At 42.4% G+C, this 21,320-nt stretch overlaps 1 protein-coding gene across 1 annotated transcript in view; it reads right to left on the bottom strand.

Annotated features, from left to right (window-relative positions):
- snta1 (syntrophin, alpha 1) overlaps positions 1-20,940 on the bottom strand; it is a 31,462-nt gene extending 10,522 nt beyond the window's left edge. Inside the window, exons 1-2 of the mRNA XM_076747759.1 lie at positions 20,612-20,940; positions 13,254-13,439 (exon numbers count right to left, since the gene is read on the bottom strand). Coding sequence (XP_076603874.1) covers positions 13,254-13,439; positions 20,612-20,894 — 469 coding nt within the window. The 5' untranslated portion in view covers positions 20,895-20,940. The remainder of the gene's footprint in view (positions 1-13,253; positions 13,440-20,611) is intronic.
- Between the last annotated feature and the right edge of the window lie 380 nt (positions 20,941-21,320).

Here is a 21,320-nt window from a genome sequence, read left to right on the forward strand (position 1 = left end):
ATTTTCAGCCAATTCTGTTTTGACACAATTCACTTAACCGTGGTTTGAAAAGCCTTTTCTTTTTCCTTCCCAGCTCCCCGGACAGTCCAAATTACCCAAGTACGAGTTAAAATTTTCAAACTGTGCTCAGCCAATACTCGCTATAGTTGATTGCCTAATATAGTACATACACACACAGACATAGCCACATCACATCAGCCCAACCCTCTGCTTGCATCCACACACAGTCTGATGATTTAAGAATTAATTCGAGAAGTATCCAATCAGAACCCAGCAGAGTGATGGAGTTGGCAGTCATTAACATGCTCCTTGACTTGGCGGTCAAAAAGTGCCATTGGGTTGTCAAAGGCGAAACAATGCTCTAAAGCTGAACGCCAGCCCTTCCTCCCCCCGCCACTGGTTACTGTGGGAGCGGCTGGAATGTCTTTGGCCAGTCAGCGACCTCAGAAGCATGCTGTTGGCTCTGTAAACCATGTCAGGCAGAGAATGTCCCAATGTTACACCACCAACGAGGAAAGACGTCTTGGGCCAAAACAACATCATAAATAACGATGCAGCACTATGGAACACTTGCTGTTTTTATTCAGTGCACTGAGGTCAATCGAGGTAAAAGAAAAAAAAGCCATTAATGACTAAATAAGTCAGCCAATCGGGAATTAGATGTTGTAGAAAATTGGGATTTTTACGCTTTGAGACAGTTAAGATGCGGATTGTTCAAAAGGGGATTCATTTAAATATGAGAGGAGTGTTGCTTATATTTTATAGATCTGGTAAATAAACGTATCCATGCAAACGGGAACATGTGCAGAATTGGGCCAGACCAACACAAAGACATGGACGACGTCATCAGGCAATTTTAGCTAATTTCAGATTGTATCAGTGTATACGTGTTCCTGTTCACTTGATGAATGTCACTCAAATATTCAGTCTCCTTACTGAAGCTCTGGTTTTGGTCTGCACAAACACCAGTCGAAAATCTTGCTTTTTAGCTGCTAAATGCTGCACTTTGTTGACGAGATTAGCTTTCTCTGCCTGCTGTTTGACAGTGGGAAGGTCATGTATAGTGGGTTTATCTGAGCCAAGACAGTCACGATATACTGACTGTAAAACCAAAACAATGAGCTGAAAGACTCGTCATTAGAGTTGGGTGATAACGCTCTGACTATCTGTTAATCAGATCTTAAGAGTAATATACTGAATAGAAAAGCTTTAAGGGATTGGAAATTATGCCAACCTCAAAAATTTAGCATCAGTCAGGTTCTACTGTGAAGAGACGTGCATGGTGTGTTCCCTCAAGTAGTGTTGATGGCTGTTTTGAGGCATGTGTGTACACACACGAATAAAAAAGTGTACGTCCATGCCTCCTTTCAGTGGTCTCTGTGAGCTCATGTACAGGTTTATGTGTTCCCAGTGCTTCACTGATTAATGTGTGTCTCTTTCCGGAAGCGTCAGTCTGCCCGAGAAGAGTTCCCCTGTTCTGAATGATTTAGATACGTTCATCGTTCCTATAGACCATCTCATTAAAATCGTGGACAAATGCCAACCTCGGGGAGTGTAAGGTATGGTATGAGAGAGGGAGAGAGAGAGAGAGAGAGAGAGAGTGCAGAGCACACCAAATCAGACTTTTAAACTAATTCACATACTGCCAAAGCACAGATTTGATTACTTTGCATAGTGTGTCGGGAGAGTTAATTATCCTAATTCAACAAAGTGAAAGTGAAGGAAACTTGAACAGGATCTGGCAGAGGACAAGAACAGAGTGAAAGGGAGGTTTAGCTGCAGACATTTCCACTTTTCTTTCCAACTTTTTTTTTTATTCATTTTGTGTCTGGAGATCTGTTTCCTGCTCAAATTGCAAGGAAACTCAATTTTCCATTTATAGGTTCATACATATTTTCTCGGTGTGATTCAAAGCGGTCACTTGCTGTGCATTTATGAATCTCATTTACAGTTTGTTTTCATTTGTAATGAGGCAAATGAAAGTGATGTAAATGTCTGTCTGCCTTTAGGCTTTGAAAGAAAATTGATATGGTTTCGAAAAGTCAATGAAAAGTTAGAATGGTGCATGAAATACAGACAATGTCGTAGGTTACATGTAAGTGTATATGAAATCCTCTGTAGCCATGATGAAAAGTCAGCAGTAAAAGTCAAAAAATTGAGGGTGGCTGGTACATCAGCACTTTTTAGAAAAGCTGAGAAAGTCATTCATTCTTTTTTTCTATTTTTTGTTTGTTTGTTTGTGTTTATGTGCAGATGTATGAACTCATTTACTCTGAATAATGGCTGCATACACACCTTGACATGCCGATTACCCTCCCTTCCTCCATACCCAACATGCACATGCTGCACAATACTGAGATGGTTCAGTGGAGTCTGAGCCTGTAATGAAGTGAGAGAGTGGCACAAAGACTGGGAAACCAATTTATCAGGGGCCCCGGATCAGGGCAGTGGGGTTCAGAGGGGGCCTGTTAAGCAAACTTGACGCCACAGAGGGAGAGAGGGTCTGAGGGTGAGTTGTGATTTAATAAAGCTATGTTATTTTGCGGGTTAATCCATTCCCGTGCTGAGTCTAAGCACAATGTCCTTATGGGCCAGCAGCTCTGAAGGAAAAGGAACCACGCTTTGTGTCCGGAGGGTTAGAGGTCTCACAGCAGGGGTTCAGGAAACTAACAGCTACAGACCAAGATGAGTGTGGTGTGGACAGTAATTATACTCTGATTATGTCCAATGACAATTTGAATTACACACGCTGGAAATTGACTTTGTGGCACCATCTAGGCTGTTTCTTTCAAAAGGTTTTGATGCTGTAATGCACAGTGGAAACAAGTTTGCAACACAACAAAAAAAGGATTAAGGATTTCTATTTTCTTTTCATGAAAACAAAGGCAATAATTCAGCATTTCTATTGCTGTGCTAATATTCTCTGTCATTTCTACACACACACACACAACAGTAAGGAGAGACGCTAGACAGCGAAACTATCCTGGCACTGTGGATTTTTTCAAATAACTTGCAGCAACGAAGTGAAAAAGTTCGACTTTCCCGAGCCATGGCTGCATTTGTGATTGTTTACCTTAAAGAAACCAGATGGGTGGGATTTATTTCTCAGAAAGTGCCAAATACAGTGTCAATAACAGCACACGCCTTCTTGTGTCCTGGGAAGACCCGCACATGTGCACGCACTAAAGCACGAAAAGTATCTTCAAGTATGACTTGATATGTGGGAATACTAGACTGAAAGCTTTTCAACCAGGAAAGAAGACCAGCGCAGGCAAAAGGAGGCGCCGCATCAGCTTATCTAGGTCAGCGTAAAGAAAGAGTGTGGAACCATACGCTCTAATGGTGCTCCCAACAGTGGAAATGCAAAGTCAGCATTATTTTTGGATATACCAAGTGAGCTCATCTTGCAATATAACATCGGACATAAGTTGAATTTTTATGCGCGTGTCTTAAAGTCTGTTCGTGTGTGTGTGCGTGTTGGCGTCAAATGTGCAGTGATGAAATGTGAGCGGGAGGGAACTCGCCTGCTTTTCTTCCGTCAGCCGCTGCACACTGGAAAATGTAAAGGCGAATTTGCATTGCATTTCTTTCCAGACCCATATTCACAAACACTCTCTCAGTCCTCGGTTTGACAGAAAAATTCACTCATCTCAGTCAAAAGGAAAAATAAAAGAAAAAAGACGTTTTATCTCCAAATGAGACTGCCAAGGATCAGTGAAGGTTAACTGAAATACACCATAGTCAACTGAACCACCAAATTGAATAGAAATTCATTTTGTAGCCAATTAAATCAGACTTAAGGGACCTGCGCTCTGCACTGAACTGCTCTACAAAAACAATTCTGTATCAAGATGATGATACATTTGAAATGAAGAGAAAAGCCTTTATCGCTTAACTGTTAAATAAGTCACTTGAGAAGATTTTTTTTTGTTAATCAAGACTATCAGAGCTGAGGAGAAGCTTTGTGAAAAACTGGAGGGATGTGGCTGAGGGATTCAGTCAGGCTTCAAGGGGGAAGGTTTATTTTCAAAGTAATAATTATACTGTCACAGGAGCGAGCGCCAGAAAGTTTTAATTAGGTGATAAAGTACATGCATGTCAATGGCACAACTGTGCGTTAGTGCAGGCAGTTATGACGTCACTCAGTTTGCTGAAAGCAGGGCTAAGACACCACCACACTGCTGAAAGGGTCCTCCAGTCACACATGCAGCTCCAGCATCAACACTGGTTGGTTTCATACGTTTGTATCTTCACTGACATCTCCCAAAAGTGTGAATTTCAAAAGACAGCAGGTAGAACAAACCTAGATGAGAAGCTGATCATATAGTTTACCATGGGTGTATTAATAGTGCACAGGCTCATCAGAAAAAACACCCGTGTTTGATTTCATGTGGTCCACACTGGAATATTGTCACATGCACATGTACTTCTGAACCAGCATTTAAATTTGACAGATGGGTCAAATTCAGAAAAAGAGGACAAAAAAAAGATGCATCCAAAGCAGGAATTCAAAGTGGTCTTCCAGTTGTGAGACATGTAGTTTATTGTCTGACATTTTTGTTAAGACATGTTTCATTAGGTGGCAGTGAAACTCAGCAAAGCAAGGAAAGTGACAAAGACGGCAGACTGAGCCACTGTGGCGGAGGACACACCAGTGACTGTGCCAATGCAGCGTGACAGGCTTTTCGGCCTGTGTTTGGGCACAGTATGAGAAACTCACTAATCCTGCAGGTCTGACTCCGAAGAGAAAAGGACTGGATCCTCATGCTGAGGACAAGAGTCCTGCACAAAAGCTACCGATTAAGTAAAACAAACAAAGGACTTTAGGATACTTAAGGTGGGACAACAGTGAAGTTTATTCCATGTCATATTGTGCACTATAGGTCTGATAAAATCTCAGTTACAAGCTGTGTCAGACAGTGCGATGTTAATTTGAGGAATGTCAGATTATGTGCTGAATGCCTGGCAAATTGTAGCCTTACAATATAAAAAAAAAAGTATATGAAAAGAAGCGAATCACCTTACAGCACCCATCCACAGTGCTGTTAGTGAGAACTGCATCCTAAATTTCTCACAGTCACAAGTTTAGCACAGGCTGTCTTTGGCTGCCAAAGCCCCAAATCAGCCGTCTGTGGTTGTGTCTCACGGTGTGATCAGGATCACTGTTTTGGCTTGATGACCATAGATTTGCCACGTTTGCCTCACAATTGTCATTTATCGTCTCAGACAGCCCAAATTGCACAGTATGAAGGGGCCTTTAGAAATTAGAGCGCTCCTTTTTCCCAGCAAAACACACAAGATGGTCAAACAAAAGAGCTACTGATAAGAACACTCCAGTCCACTGGACCCTGCTGCCGCCGCCCACCAGATGAACGGATCGGCTAATACACAGAAACACCAACTCTCACATCTCTAACTGGGCCGAGGCAGCGTGGCCCAACGATCCCACCTGAGAATTTGCAGTTGGAAACCGTGAATTGAGAGAATCTCACTTGCCTCCCAGGCTACCTGTCTAGCACAGTCCAAAAGCGACATGGGCCACCCTCTGACTTGCCAGTACAGTAGAAGCAGTGTGCTTGTGTGGAAATCCATGTGCAAGTGCATGTGCTTGTGTACATGAGTGCAGTATATTTACAGATTATATTAAGTGTGAACAGCCAATAGGACTGAGACATATGCTGCTTCTTTAACAGAACCTGAGCTCGTACCGGATGAATTTTAGACAAAGAATGAATAGTGCAGACAGCCTTAGCTGGCAGCACACTGTGTCCCAATGAGGAGCTTTAAACCTAAACTCCCCAAAGTCATTATATTGCATAAATCACTCATTTAACCAGACTTGAATCAGCGCAGGAAGATAGGTCCTGAAGTATATATCTCTGCTGGCCTTGCTTAAAAAGACTCGATGGTATGTATCTTCTTTTGAGGGGCTATATTCACACGTCCTTGAAGAGCTTGATTTGTAGATAGGAAATACGATTATTAGCCCTCAAAGCAGAATGTAACTCAAACTGCTAGTCTGTACTCTTCAGCCTTCTAGAGGGCTGCCTGTCCTGTCCTTGCATTAATTTCCCAGACAACATTAATGTCATATTATGAACACGATCTTCAGTCTCCACATAAATTACCAAGTGGGTAATATGTACTGTTCAAGAGGGGCACTGTGCTCCAGACGCAGACCGACACACAACTTGTGTGACAGCATGCATGCAATACAGATGCAGCCAGTTAAAGGATTTGATGCAGGGAGAAGCATGAGTTGTGTGTGAGAGAGAGATTAGGTTTGGGGTTAGCGCTTGTTGAGAATGCTGACAAAGCATCCTTCCGCCAACACTCATCACAGGCACAAACGAACCTCTTCAAATCTAATCTCACCTCAGGCACTCCTGAAACACATTCCTGCTTGTGCATATTGAATGTTCACATTCTGACACTTTTAAAGCAGGAATAATGCACTTGCTTCAAGAGGAACGATGCAGTCAGTGCAGTCACTTTCATTAAATACGGTGACAAGTGCAGCCACTGTGTCCACCGAGACTCAATATCAGGAGCTATAATCAAACCCAGATTCAGAATACAGCCTGCAGAAAAGGCGCGCTCTACACATGTGCTGTGCAGAACAGGTGAGTCAAATCAATGAGCAATCAACATGAACACAGAAACAGATCACACAGAGAGGTAATTCATCAAGAAAGCCTCTGATGTTCACAATCTAGAGATGAGCAAAGGAGAAAGTTACAGATTAGAAGCATAAAGTGGAGAAACAAGTGGATGCAAACACTCAAATTAAGCAACATGTTGTGCACAACTGTCTTTGCTGGATTGCTTTTCTATGTACTCTGTTCTTTATGCTGAGTGCCCTGAGAGCTCTTTAATGTGAATCACCTGTCCGACATCACACAGACTGATTGGTGGTTTTGTTTCTCCTACAAGAGGTAAAATGTGACAAAATTTGTAGAGCACATTTGACAATGAGGTTTAATGTCTGAGCAGATGAAATGCTTCGCTTCACTGTGTTTACAATAACCTCATACATTTACTGTCACTGAATGAATAAAGACATATCTATATTTTAAAGGCTGGACTTTCGTTTAAACCTAAACTGCATTAGAATAATTTAAAATTTTTTGGTTGTTTTGTTGCTTTAACCGTGACACACGTCACCCAAACACACTGGACTTTGCACAAAGTTGTTCAATAGTTCATGCTTACACACTGGGCAACAGTCCAGTGCGGATAACAGAAATCAGGAGACTTGATACAGCTAACTAGACATGTCCCAAACACGTACCCTCCCTGCTAAAAGAAGTTCCACACAAGGGAAAGACTGCAACCGCAGAGCTTCCACAACTAAGCCTATTTAATCCATGTGTGTGTGCACTGAGCCTGAGCACAACCACCTTAATGAAAAGGACAGGACAGAAAGAACCAGCAGTGTCCAGAAATGTCTTGGCAGAGGAAACCAGCTCTCTCTCTGTCTCTCCTTCTGTCCCTCACTCTCTTGTGCACACACACACAGACAGGCACACAGAAAATTATGTCCCCCTGGATATCCAATGAAATTCTGCCGCAATTCAGGCTGACATTAAGCTAATACCCTCACCGAGTACAAAAATGGGCCTAACTACATGGAACAAGAGCGTCACGCTTTTTCAGCAGAAAAGGCCAAAACATACTATTAATGGTAGATTTCAGTTTTTTTAGGTACCAAATGGGAAAAGCTTCCCACATGGGATAATGACACAAAACAAATAAAATCGTTCTACTGTTTCATTCAGTTAAGATTATTAAACGAGTGTCATATCGTTACTGTGCTAATCACAGATCAATGGCTCGTGCCATTATTAATGCACACAGGGGAAATGGTGTTACTTTTCTCATTCGGGTATTCAAGTACAAGACTCTCATTTTGCTCTGTTAATGCCTCTGAACATACTTCTAAACACTCTTTGAACAGTTTATCTAAGACATTTTTGGTTAAGTCAGCCTTAAACTCCAAATGTGCCAAATTCAGAAGCTTCAAGGGATCCGTGTGCTGAAAACGAAGAGCTTGTGGATCATCAAACACTGTCTGAACCCCCCACCCCACCCCTCCCCCACCCCCACCACCACCACCACCTTTCTGAAGTCAGAATTGAGGGGCTGCATGCAACAATTTTTTGTAACTTTTTGAATCTGACAATCACACAAGCATGCTTACTTCATACAGCGCCTGGCTGTGTGTGTGGAGGTGAGAAATTTTACTTCTCTCTTAAGCTTTTTTTTTTTTTCTTCAAACCACTTTTCATACTCACAAACACCATGAACGCCTTTGAGGAGAGACTGTCTGCGCACTGTCATCATCATCTGAATCCCCATCTCGCCCCTCTCTATCATGGCAAGGTGTGTGTCTATTCCCTCTTTGTGTGGCCACATGAAATAGCTTTTGCATTCAGATGTGGTCCAACATATTTTTACAAACTGGCTTCTTTTAAACACACCACGGCCCATTAGCCACTAAACTGGAGCCTCGGGTATATGACCAGTAACTCAAACTGTCAGTCGTTAGAGCATTACATTCTTCACTTGAGCTATGAAACATGGTGTACCAGCACTCTGACTCCTCGGATACATTAAGAGCACTCACACATAAAACACACACCTGCCTCCACACGCACAAACACACTCCATCTGCCCTCCACATTCACACTTACCTCAGTGTCCTGACCTGTCCATTTATCCTTCCTCTCTGCTTTAAAGCTTGTGTGTGCACGCGTGTGAGTGTGTGTGTGTGTTGCATGTGGTTGTACACTTACTTCATGTGTGTTCTTTTCTGTCAGACCATAGTTGCCCGGGGAACAGCTTTAGCATTGAACTATCCCTACCCCCCACCCTGTCTTTCACACACATGTGCACACACACATATTCCTTGTTCCATGGTTTCTTCATGCAGAAGTGGAACCTGCCATGTCTTGGTTGACAACTTGGTGGCAATGATGGATGAATTTTCAGTGTAAGTAGAATCCAAATTAAACAGGGTAGAGACACAGTGGGACCAGTGCAACGTACTGAAGCTCCCAGTGCCTTCAGCTGCGTCATATACGTCTGCAGTCTCATTTATTTCTGTCCCCATTTCCTTTCCGCCTCTGACATCTAATTGTTTCATGATGTTCTCCTACTTAACATTTTACAAAAATTGATATACAAATCTCCAAATTTATTTTGACAGCGACCCCATTTGAAACGAATCCATAACTTTACCGCGGCAGCACATTCAGGTGTGATAATAAGGTGTGTGTGACTGGGAAAATGTCTCTGTGACCTATGCGCCTCTCTTCTCCATCGTCTTCCTTTCTCGCCTCAAACACACACACACACACACACACACACACACAGAGTCAGGCTGTAAATGTCGTTGGGAGGAAATGAAAGCAGCTGTGGTTTTATGGTTTCATCTGGTCTGTTATATTTATCTGACCCTCCCAGGTGTTTACCGTTCCTCTCTCGCACACGCACATTGATTATTCTATCACCATCTTGATGTGCGGTGCGACAGGAAGACCCCGGAAGAGGACTAGAGGACATCTTACTGTGAACATACAGAGCGCCTTTTTTTTTTCTTCATCTTTCAAACAGACAGATTTCCTTTGGACAAATTCTTATTTATGGTAAGAGGTTTGAGAAAACCGGGAGGAGGAAGGTTTTACACATATTCACAGTCACACCTGGGAGCTGCCCAGTGCTGCCCCCTTCTTCTGCTGCTGGCTGCTAAGCAACTGTGAGTAACATTAAAATCATACCATTTATTACAAATCTATTAAGTGTACAATCGTAAAACTATTTTCCAGCGGTGCCACATATGCTGCAAACCTATAACCCTTATCACAATCCATGTAATAAGCAGCGTTATTGCTTTCTAATGCTTCAATCTTTGCATGCAGGTAATTGTGAAGAAAACCTTTTAGTCAGTGCATACAAACTGAGACAAACACATAATATCCCTGAAAGCATTCTTCACCTGATTATACTGCTAAAGGTATGAGGCCGAGCTCAGCATTATTACCTCACATATGTTGCTGCCATAATCAAATTTGTGCTAATCTATATGAGTACAAATCTGTTTAATATGGGTTATTAAAATATTTCTGCACAAAAGAGCCAGACAGAAAAATTCAGCCACGAGCTCACAATGCCAGTCAGGCTTCTAATGTAACTCCTTACATGTTGTGAAAGTACTGATCTGGCAGATTCAAGTACTACTGTTCACATATTCCAGATATTTTAATGTGAGGGAAGCAGTTTCTCCTTGATCTCAGTCAAGGCCGTCTGTATTACGAATTTCACTGAGTGATGAAAACTGCCTTGAGCGCAGCAGTGGTGGCTTGTTTGCTGCTGTGCACATGTAAGAAAGGCTGTTACCCCGACCTTTAACACGGTTGTGGTGCCAAGAAGGAGTTTGTTTCTGACTGTGTTTCTGAATATCTTGATAAAATGCCAAAACCAAAATAAACATTGCACTTGAACTGCATGTCATATATATTCACATGTATTTTTATGATGCACAAATATTCTTGAAATAAAATGTGAATATTAAAAACCGCAGCAGGACGGCTCATGGCGCCAAAGTGTTGATCACTTCTTTATTTCCTCTATTCCCTAAAAATACTTGTAAAGCTTCTAACTACAGATTCGCCTCCTGCAATCTCAGGGTCAGACAGGCATGCACACACCAACACGAGCAAAAGGAATCGCAAGACATCAAAAAATACTCACAAACACACGAATGCATGCGCGCACACTCAACCCTCTCCCCTCAGTGAGCCTCCAAGCCTCTTTCGTCTCTTCGCTCCTCTATCAGGTCCTCGGGGGGAAGGAAAACCCATGAAATGATTCCTGACATGACGGATCACAGAGCAGCGCTGGTTGAGCCGTCTGATATCAACACTTTTCTGCCTGACTGTGGACAAGCAAGGCAGGGGGATTTGCAATGATTTCCCCTGGCTGTAGCTCCAGCTGTATCTGCTCCGTTGGCTGGAGTTACTGACGCTAGCCCACTGAGCAAGTTAAGAAATGCTGCCACATGGAAAACTGGTAACTCTGGGTTCAGTGTTCCTTTTTGTAAAATAATTTATGTTTATATTTCATGGACTGCGTTAATCTTGAAAATGCATACGAACAAAATTGGCCAAAAATGATGTTTGAATGTCATTATGTCCATTTTATGTCCATTTTATGTCCATAAGAGGGAAAACCAATACAATGAGAGACATACTACTTGTATATTATTTCAACGCAATCATGACTTCTAAAAGACCTACATGACAAAATAATGTCCACGTTGTTGAATTATGTGCTGACTTCAGCTTGGCCTATATGTCATTTTCAATCAATGACAGTGGCGTCATGTGCTGTTGGTGCCGGTGTTGATGTGTCCTGGAAGATTTCTATGTCCCAGACAAACCGGAGGAATTCAGCTTATTCTCTGATTATGGACCCTATTTTCTGATGCTTTTGTGTACAAGTAACTATTGGAGGCAACCTTTTTTTTTTCTCAATACTGAATGAGAGCACAGCAGCCAGCGGCCATGAAACGAGCTGCAATGTAATGTCTCCGGGAATCTGCGCACCGTGAATGAACTTCCACTGAAAGGGTTTGTTTTCACCACTGACAGGCTCAGATTGTTTTAACTAGTGTCTGATTACATTATGGAAAGGGTCCCTACAAAGATGAACCTTTTTGTTAAAGGGTAGGTTCTGTTTTGTTTAACCAGAAACAGCTGTTATATCACACTCGCTAAAGCCACCAGACTCCATTCACAAAAACAGCCATTTTTGAGTCACTTCATTCAAACACGACAGAAACAAAATTAAACTGAATTAACTGAATTCCTTGACAGCCCTAATAGACAGAAGGGTTTGTTTCTCACAGTTCTTGAAAAGTCTTTTAGGACACACCGGGTTTTCATCTGGCAGTATATACATTGAGAGCACCTGAGGTCTGAAGCTGTTCGACTCACATCACTCTACGTAACTGTTAGCCTCTGTTTAGACTCTGTGGGTGAGCTACTCTCTCAAAACATGGACTTTGACACCCAAAGAATATACAGATCAATAGAAAGGATAATAAAAGCAAAACAGCAAAGTGTCAAGTTGTATGGTTCCTAAAGATAATATATTCTTTTTGACGAGCAACAACCAGTGTAAATCACCACTCAACCTTCAGACACTCGGCGCATTTGTCGTGAGTGAATTTACAATTAAACCCAGTGACTTGAAGTCGGCCTGGGGGAAGGGGGGGGGTGCAGAATTCCTGTGATGCAATCGGTTGGCAAGGGGTGAGATTGTTTTAAATTCCTTTCCCTGTCCTGGGCTTAAGTTCACATCTCATATTCGCCATGTTGTTCACACCTGCTGGTAAACGTAAGCTTTTAGGCAAATGTGCACACGCAAACATGTGTGCACAAACCCATCCAGCAAATGAGTACAAGAAGGAGACCGAAAAGGACAGAGAGACGCAGCACATTAGCTCTGGCAGCGCACATGAATGAGTTAGGAGGTATAGAGCTGACTCCACCGCACACCTTCCTATGCACAGCAGGCCTTGCCCTATAAGTTCTCCACAGTTCTCAGTTTTGAACTTCATGAACTTCAAGAACTTTGTATCAGTGTCAAAAGTGTTTGATGTTGGGGCAGACTGCTCATTAGCATGCTGAAATGATCAGAGGTGTGAGCCACAACAATATTCTTGAGTTTTGAGTCTTTGGTTTCCTCTTGCTGTTTCAGCTCAACTCATTATTTGGATGTTTCCAAGGAAGTCTGATCAAAGTTCTCATTTAACGGATCGTCTCTCTCAGCTCATCATGTATCGCCCTTAAGGAAAAATCAACCAAAGTGCAGGAGAAACGTATCAACACGTATCAAGGTATCAAAAGTTCCCACCGTTTCCATCTATGTATCTATTTGGAGCTGTGGAGTGCAGACAGAGTAGGTGGAAGTGCTTCTTTTTCATGAAAGATTAGAATTTGTTCTCTCCTACTCTGAGGATTACGTTGTTGAAGTAATATGAAGTACTTTATCATGCAACAGAGATACTTGTGACTTGTGTTGCCTTATGGTTAACTCCTAGTTTTCTGTCGCTGCGCAGAACGTCTTAACAGCAAAGCAGTGGAAACACAAAGAGGACAACGAAAGAAAGACTGCGTCGGACAAAGAAGAAAGAGTCCCAGAGTTGATTCTGGGTTTGATTTTTTTTGTCTGAGTGAAAAATATCTTACCTTCAAGGATGACTTCTTTGCCAGTTTTCTTCAGTGCTTGCACAGCCTCATCGTGTGTGGCCTCCCGTAAGTCATAGCCATTGACAGATAATATGGCATCACCAACATAAAGTGCCTCGGTCTGGTCAGCAGCCAGACCCTTAAAAATCTTGGAGATGAGGATTGGCATCTTGTTCTCCTTCCCACCTATATGACAGAAAGGGAAAAATGTTGCTGTTTCATCTACAGGAACCTACAACAGTTGCACATTAAACATTCACACGTGCACAGTGCAACCATAACCATCAGCTTCTGACTAACTATCACCATATTTGAGCATCTGGGAATTAAATTCCTTTCTACTTACACAATCCATGCAAATGCAAGCGTCCATGCCAAGAGCTCCAGTACACTAGCAGAATTGCCATAAATAAATACTGACAGTGAAACCCAACACAAAAATAACAGCTTAGTTTCATATAAAGGCACAGAGCTTTATCAGCATCAGTGTGTTTTGAATTCTTTTGAGTCTGCATGCACTGACGTAAAGACGCCACTGCTCTAACTGCCCAGTAACTACACATGTACACAACTCTGACACAGTAAGTAACCATGCCACACCTATTGTGATTCCAACCACTGCAATCCTCATATTTGAGCATTTAAAGCGAGCTGAGCTGCAGAGAGCATACGAGGACAGAGGCAGACAGCAATGATTACCCTCCTGTACTAACTTGTGCAGTTTCCTATCTCTTCCTCTCCCTCCCTTCCTCTCTGTCGTTAAATGAAGGTCAGCTAGTGAGCTGATGGATCTGCCTCTTGCTGTGGGCTTCCACTCTTCCTAAGAAATATCGTCATCAATGTCAGCAGGCAGTTGGACTCCGGCCTTCAGGCTATTGAGAAATTATCTCAAAGAGGATTACCTTTAATTAATTTTAAATACATCTTCCACAAGTTGCTTTCTCTGGGTGATACCGTGGGATTTAACTCATGTATCTTCCATTGGAGGCCACAGCCCAGTGCTCTTAATAAAACACCAGGACTGAGCTGAGACACTCAGAGTATCCACGTCAATTACTGCCCTGTTCAAGTTTGAAAAAGAGGGATTTTGCAGTTACTTGACCGCTCTGTGGCATCAGACAGCTGTTTACTGCATGACTGAGTATTAGCAGCGAGGTGATGCCCTGTACTTACTGTGTCTGAGTCTGAGTATGTGTTGATAGAAACTTGAAAGTGCAGGTGAGGTGAAGGAGAACCTACAACAGCGCTGGTGGTGTTATCATCAATGTATCATCATCAAAATTTTAAATCATCAATTTGAAATCATTTGAATGTTGAAAATGTACTGAAATTTGGCAGTGAAGTGGAGCTCTGACTGTCAGTCAAGAACTAAACTACTAAAAAGAGTGTGAAGCACATACCCCTGGAGAGATCTGAGCATGTCAGAAATGAACCTTTATACCTGATAAACAGTGTGAAGACAGGAGAGATAACATATACCGGTTTAGCCAGTGCTTAACTCTGCTAGACTCTAGAAAGATAAGCATGGATGAATCTGCAGACAGATCAGAAAGATATGAGCACTGCGTTTGCTGCAACCCCCCTAACCAATACTGTAAACTAAACTGCTTTTTATGTTCTTAGACATAACCAGTGGTCTCTATCTGAGTATGATTCAACGTAGTTGCCATTGCAGAAAGTACCTGAAGAACCACCAACAATACCCGCTCAGGGGTTCAAGTTACCGGATGCCATGTCATCTACGTATTGTACTAAAAGCCTACATGATTATCATTGTCTTTAATTTGCGTTTTAGGCTCTGCAAAATAAATGTCATTCTTTTACTTTTTTATTTTAGGTAAAGCTTTTTTTCCCTATATATGAAATGTTCTGAGCAAATAAAGTTGCCTTGTGTTCCCCTGTAGAGAGCATTTTAAAAAGTGACCTCATCCATTTCTTTGCAACAATGGGAGATTGTTGTGTTGGGTTTGTAGGGAGAGCCAAACTATTTGGCTCTGCAGCCTCTGTAAGTGGTAGTATTTACAATACTCCAGGGGAGCAGTTGCAGCTCTACTAATATGGACTTTCTGTGGAACTATATTGCTTTGAGGAACTGCTGGTCTGATCATTGCTCTCTGATACTCAGACACTCATTTGCTCGTTTGGATGTAATCCCAAAATTCTGATATGAAGGAGCAAGAAAGAGCAAGTCTAAAAAAAAAAAGTATTTCCCCCCCCCCCAACAGTAGTGAATTACACATTTTGCACAGATTAGACTTGACAGTAATGTCACATGTATTTGAAAGATATTATAAACAGCTGTGTGGAGAATGAAGTTTGCTGAATTGGTCACACACTGTAGACATGAGGGAACACCCACAGGAACAGTAACATTCACAATCACAAGGATACAGTACATTATGCAGGGAGTGTGCAGTGATTACAATGCCATGCAAACTACAAAAGCTTTTTGGACCCAGTCAGCTACCAGTAGGTCTGTAAAGGAGACAGACATGACCACACCGCAAAAGAAGAGCTGCCACTTTCATACTAACTGTTTCAAATTCAACATGAGGGAATAAAGTGACCACAAATGACTTGATTTTAAACATTTCACAGTCATGCTGACACATGTCTGCACTTCTCAGTAAATTGCTGGTCAGTATCTAACACAATTAATGGAAAAATAAAACAGAAATGGAAAAATAATATTTTTTTGGTTCTGAACGTCAAGTTAAATAGTCTGCTGCCCTGTGAGGCCAGTGTCCCGCTCACTGCTCCCATCCAAACTTTCCCAGCTGGTTTGAGGATTAAATTTGAATACCTTCCAGTCACAAGTTGCTTCTCTAACCTTCAGGTTACCTTTGCCCCCAGTCTGCACCAGCATATAAACTGTAGTGAATTAAAGTCCATTGCTCAGTAATCTCCTTTGCATGAAGACTTCATAGAACTATTAACAATGCACGAAGTGCAGATTTATTATCTGCATTGCCCACATGAAGGGTTTAAAGCTTTAACATGAGACATGCAGCAATTATTGAGTATTGGGTCTACTGGGCAGGAAAGCTCTAACTGACCAAGTATTTACAGAATTTAGAGTAAAAAAGTAAACATTTGTACCCTGGTGTGCACTAAACTGAAGATTAAACCATTTAAAATTGAAAAAATGCAAAAACTAGAATACATACCCACAGTACATACCACAATACTACTGATGCTACCACAAAATCTGAAAGCTCACTAATGTAGGGTAGATGTACGGCCCTGCACACTTCACAATTGACTGTCAGTGCAGAATATGATCAGTTCATCTTCAATAAAACTGACAGGTTAATATCTCATGTACCAAACCCATGCTAACAGTGCTCACCACACCACGTTGCCACTCTCTCTACCAACTGCAGTGCTAGTGCTCCTGAATGGTGGAAATGTATGTGAAGGAACTATTTAAAGTAAATGGTTGGACAAGCAGGCAAAAGACAGCCTGGTCATTTGAGTCAGCCAGAGGATGATAGTGACAGCGATGTCAAAGTGGTGAGAGGATGACAGTGCTGTCAAAATGGCTCAGCTTTTGCACCAAAATGATGAAGGCGCATATAGATTGTGGATATCTGAATTGATAAGGAGACAAAATGACTAAATGTAAGTGATGGCTGAAAAGGCTTTTTTTTTCACATTCCACTTGTGAAGTATTAAGTCTGACCTTGGGGCAGCCAAGGGAGGTGAGGCACAACAACAGCGACAAATGCTGTGCACAGTAACCCTTTTCCACATTTATATGTCCTTTCTATCTCTCTTCACAGACTTTGAGGTTTTCTTCCAACCTGAAACACCTCTTACTGACATGATGCTGAATAAACATCCTTGACATATTGTCGGAAAAATACCATCAATATGTCTGCCACTCCTACACAACCCTTAATCCTCCCGTATTCCCTTCCCCTCCCTACCTTTCTTCCTCCAACTTTTCATGTCAAACACAGTTCAGCACCCTCCAGCTGGCAGCCTGTCACTCAGCTGACAGGAGGGTGGTGGTGTTGGAGGTGGAGGTGGAGGTGTGGAGCCACTGGAGCTACCCATGGCAGGTAAATGAATGGTACTGGTTTATACAACACTGACATGAACCTAATTAGGTAATTTTGTGCTAACAATGTGTTTGTTGTGATAATGCTCCTTTCAAAGAATTGAGTATGATCAGCACTTTGCTTCATCACAGTGCATCAGCTGAACTGTATGCAGTGCTAATGTACGCTGGAGCAAACAACAAAAAAAGATTTAAGACAAAACTTCAAAATAATGTAGTTACATATTCCCGTTGAGCATGACGAGCCACATAAGGGGAGAATACATTTTTAATAATAGATTAGTTACATAACACTGCACCTGAGCCTTTTTAACTGACAAAAATATTGTCTATGTGCACATCTGAGGTGGTCTGTGACAAAGAGTTTGAGGCATCAAAACATGATTTCATAATACTTGCCCTAAAAAAATCCAACCATTGATTTTAACTAGCACAAGGTCCCATCTAACTGGGTTAAACACTGTAGGACAATTGTGGAGCAATGTCGTTGAAGCTATTAAATCCTAATAATGTTTTTGTGATACTGTTCACCAATTGCTTGATATCTAGCTGATAGTCTATGCGGCTTCCATTGTGGTAAAACCCACTAAGCTCAGAAAAAAGTGTCTGCGGACATACACACTCTTCTTCACTCTGTCCAGTGGGCCTGTCAAGAAACCTGGAGCCTTGCTTCCTAGCCTCTCTTCTTAAATTTAGACATGTGAGAGTAAAGGTTGACTGCCTCCATGCTTCCCTGCAAGCTGGGGTGGGCTCCCTAAAATTAACACAAGTGGAGTACTCAACTCGTAGCCACATAGCTTTCATCTTTGGTCAATGACAACTGCCTGCTGTGGGCTGCTCTTCTCAGCTGTTCACGACGTTGTGTCAGCTAGGCCGCAACAACTTTCGCCCTGCTCTTTCATTCGGTTCACCCTGTCTCTTTTTGACACTTTACTGTTTCTTACTCTTTCTGTCTTTGATTCTTTTATCCTTTCTACTCATTTGCCCTCTTCGGCTTGCTCCATGTCCCCATCTATGGCTTGCTCTTTGTGCCTTTCTCTTTCTATCCCTCTGCTACACCCTTCTTCCTCCCTCTCTTCGTCGCTGCCTTTGAACAACCAGCATCACAACAGTGACAAGCCACCGGGGTGCCAGCTATGATTTTGCTTTAATAACATGTTGTCTGATTTTCAAAGCCACCCATTTTCACAGAGATGGACATACCATTTATGTCATTAGGGGCTGACTTTGTTGTTGTTGTTGTTGTTGGCAGACGTGGGGGAAGTAAAATTAGCATTTCACCAGCAGCCAAAATGATGAGCCACAATGATGGGCGTCCACAGCTGTCAGTCAAATCTTCCTTGTGTTTCAGCCAATGGTCGAGCATTAACCTGTCAGTACATGCGCACCTCAAACCTGTCAAAAAGTGGAGGCTTGCATCCAAGTTCAAGCGCAATGCACATACAGATACACATCAGAATGCAGGTCCATTGTTCACTATCAGTGTTGTGACAGTGCATGAATCACACCACAAGGTAAGTAGACCAGACAAACACAACTTCATCACAAAACCAAACGAGTCTAGTCTAAGCCATGGAGATAGAACCCTAATGTGGGCCACAGAAAGATTAAAGCGACCATGAAATTGGTAACTAAATTGCAATGGTAATATAAAAATGCAAAAGGCGTCAGAAAGTGAACAAGCAGTGTAAAAAGGAATAAAGACATTCTGAGGGCTCGGATCTATCTTGCTCAAACAGCCTACGAAACAATGTTGGTCACCTCCAAGAAATTAAATTAAAATATTACTCAAACTGTTTTATCACTGCACTGTCCATTTCATCTTTTGTATTTGTGTAACATCCCAATGCTCAACCCTCTTAGTCTTCACTTTATGATCAAGCCAGGTCAATTTTACCTGCAGTATAAAGAGCCAAATGATAACAGAAGTTATGTCAGGGCACTTTTCATATAGACCAAGTCCTGACCAGACTCTTAATATTATTATTTACAAAGACCCAACAATTCCCACCATGAGCAAGCGCTTGCTGACAGTGGCAAGGACAAACTCCCGTTTAACAAACAGAAACTTTGCAGCAGAATCAGAGTCTGGGTGGGTGGCCATCTTGCCTCAACAGTTGTGTTGAAAAAGAGACAGGGACAGAGGGAAAGAGAGATTACTACTGAAATAGTAGGCTGCTGCCACAGGTCGAGGAAACAGGATAAGGAAAGGCTTTTATCAGCAGCTGCACAGTACACACTGCAGGTATGTAAGCCCGGCTCATCAGATATGGAGAGGTCACAACCTTTTCCCATTGAGAGGTTACAGGCATAATGCTGGTGTAGCTGTGATGCAGTGGCAGTGGGGTGTGTGTGCGTTGAAGCTGCTCAATTCTGCTCACTCAAAGACAAGTTCCTCAGCGAAAATGATCGGTGAATGAACAGTGATGGCTTTACTCTTGTTTCTGTGACTCCACTTTCACCTACAAGACACTTAAGGAGTCAGCCATAGTTTTCAGTGACATGACAGTTCTTCTGATTGCTTGTGTAAGCACCCTTCAGATACCTGGCTCGGTGTTAAAACAGGGGTAAAACCTAAGTATTATAACAAAAAACAACTGCTCATAGTTTATAGCATGTTGGGAGCCTGTTCCAAGTAGGTGTGCCTCATTTCACCATTATCATACAAGATCTGGCTTTGGTGAATGTAGTGGACACACAGTTAACTCAAATACAAAAATCCAAAAGAAAAACTAAGTTTGGGCCTTTAGCTACTTGTTTACATGTGTTTTTAGGAAAGAAGCATCTGATTTTACTTAAGTATCACGGAAATTGAGCACACTTTTTATAGTTACGACGTAGCATAAAATAACATACAGCGTCACATTCCTCCTTTTCTTAACTTAACCAGGTTAACTAGTTGGATCTAACCGTTTATTAGCACCTAACGTTCGCATGACACGACGAGTTAATTGCCATCTCCGGTGACTCTGGGGCACTGAAATGGTTCCCCGTTGAGGTGCAGCACAGCTTGAGATAACACAGCTGTCAATTTTTGTCTGGGCAAACAACAACCGTGAATGTATTAAATGTAAGTAAAAATACGAAAAAGAATTTGTCTTCACAAAACGTCGCGGACGAGCCGAATGTGTCGCACATTTGCGGGGTCTAACGGTCACTTTGAAGTTCGCTAAGTTAACAGTTCACAGGCGAGTGGCCGTCGAGGGCAGAAACAAGCCAAAACTTGTGTGAACTGACACAGACTCGCGGATTATGAAGTGAGCCGTTTCGATATTACTTGTTCAAACTGTCTTACCTTTGATACTGATTCCGAGTCCTCCAACATCTTGCTTGGTAACTCGCACGGTGCGCTTCACGTTGGTGATGGTTTCCGGGACCGGGGACGAGCTGAGGTTCGGGGGGTCTCCGTTGATAGCACCGACGGGACTCGGATTGGGCTTGCCGGGCTCCTCTGCACCTTCCCCGGGGTTCACCGTGAGCGTGTCCTCGGTAAGTGTGGCCAACACCCGGATCCAGCGGTCCACGGTCACTCGAAGTTCCAGCAGTCCCGTTTTCTGCGCCTTCATCGCGGCAGCCATGTTCAACGCATTCCTGGAATAACTCTAGACGGGCTGGCAGTCCTGTAAAGAGATAGGGGGTGGAGGGATGGGGTAGGGGGCAAACACACACACTCACACACCCACACACGCAATTCCTTCTCTCTCTCCCCCCCGACTTTGTCCCCGTCCAAAGAGGTTTATGCAGCAGTGAGAAGTAAAGTTAATTGAGGGTGATACGATTAGCAACGGTGTTGACACACACGCTCAAAGTTCAAAGAGCTTGTATTTGAGTCCCCCCATTAATGAACTGTGTGCGGTTGAGTTACACATAATTAAGTTTTGATTCATTCCTTTATTTATTTATTTCAAGCACATTGAACCACCGGCTTAGATCACAGATCTAATTTGCAATGTGCCCAACAAACACGAAATCACTGCACTGATATATACAGACGTTCTGTCATG

The sequence above is a fragment of the Chaetodon auriga genome, chromosome 2 (genome assembly GCF_051107435.1).
Source record: "Chaetodon auriga isolate fChaAug3 chromosome 2, fChaAug3.hap1, whole genome shotgun sequence".
In the NCBI taxonomy this organism is placed as follows: domain Eukaryota; kingdom Metazoa; phylum Chordata; class Actinopteri; order Chaetodontiformes; family Chaetodontidae; genus Chaetodon; species Chaetodon auriga.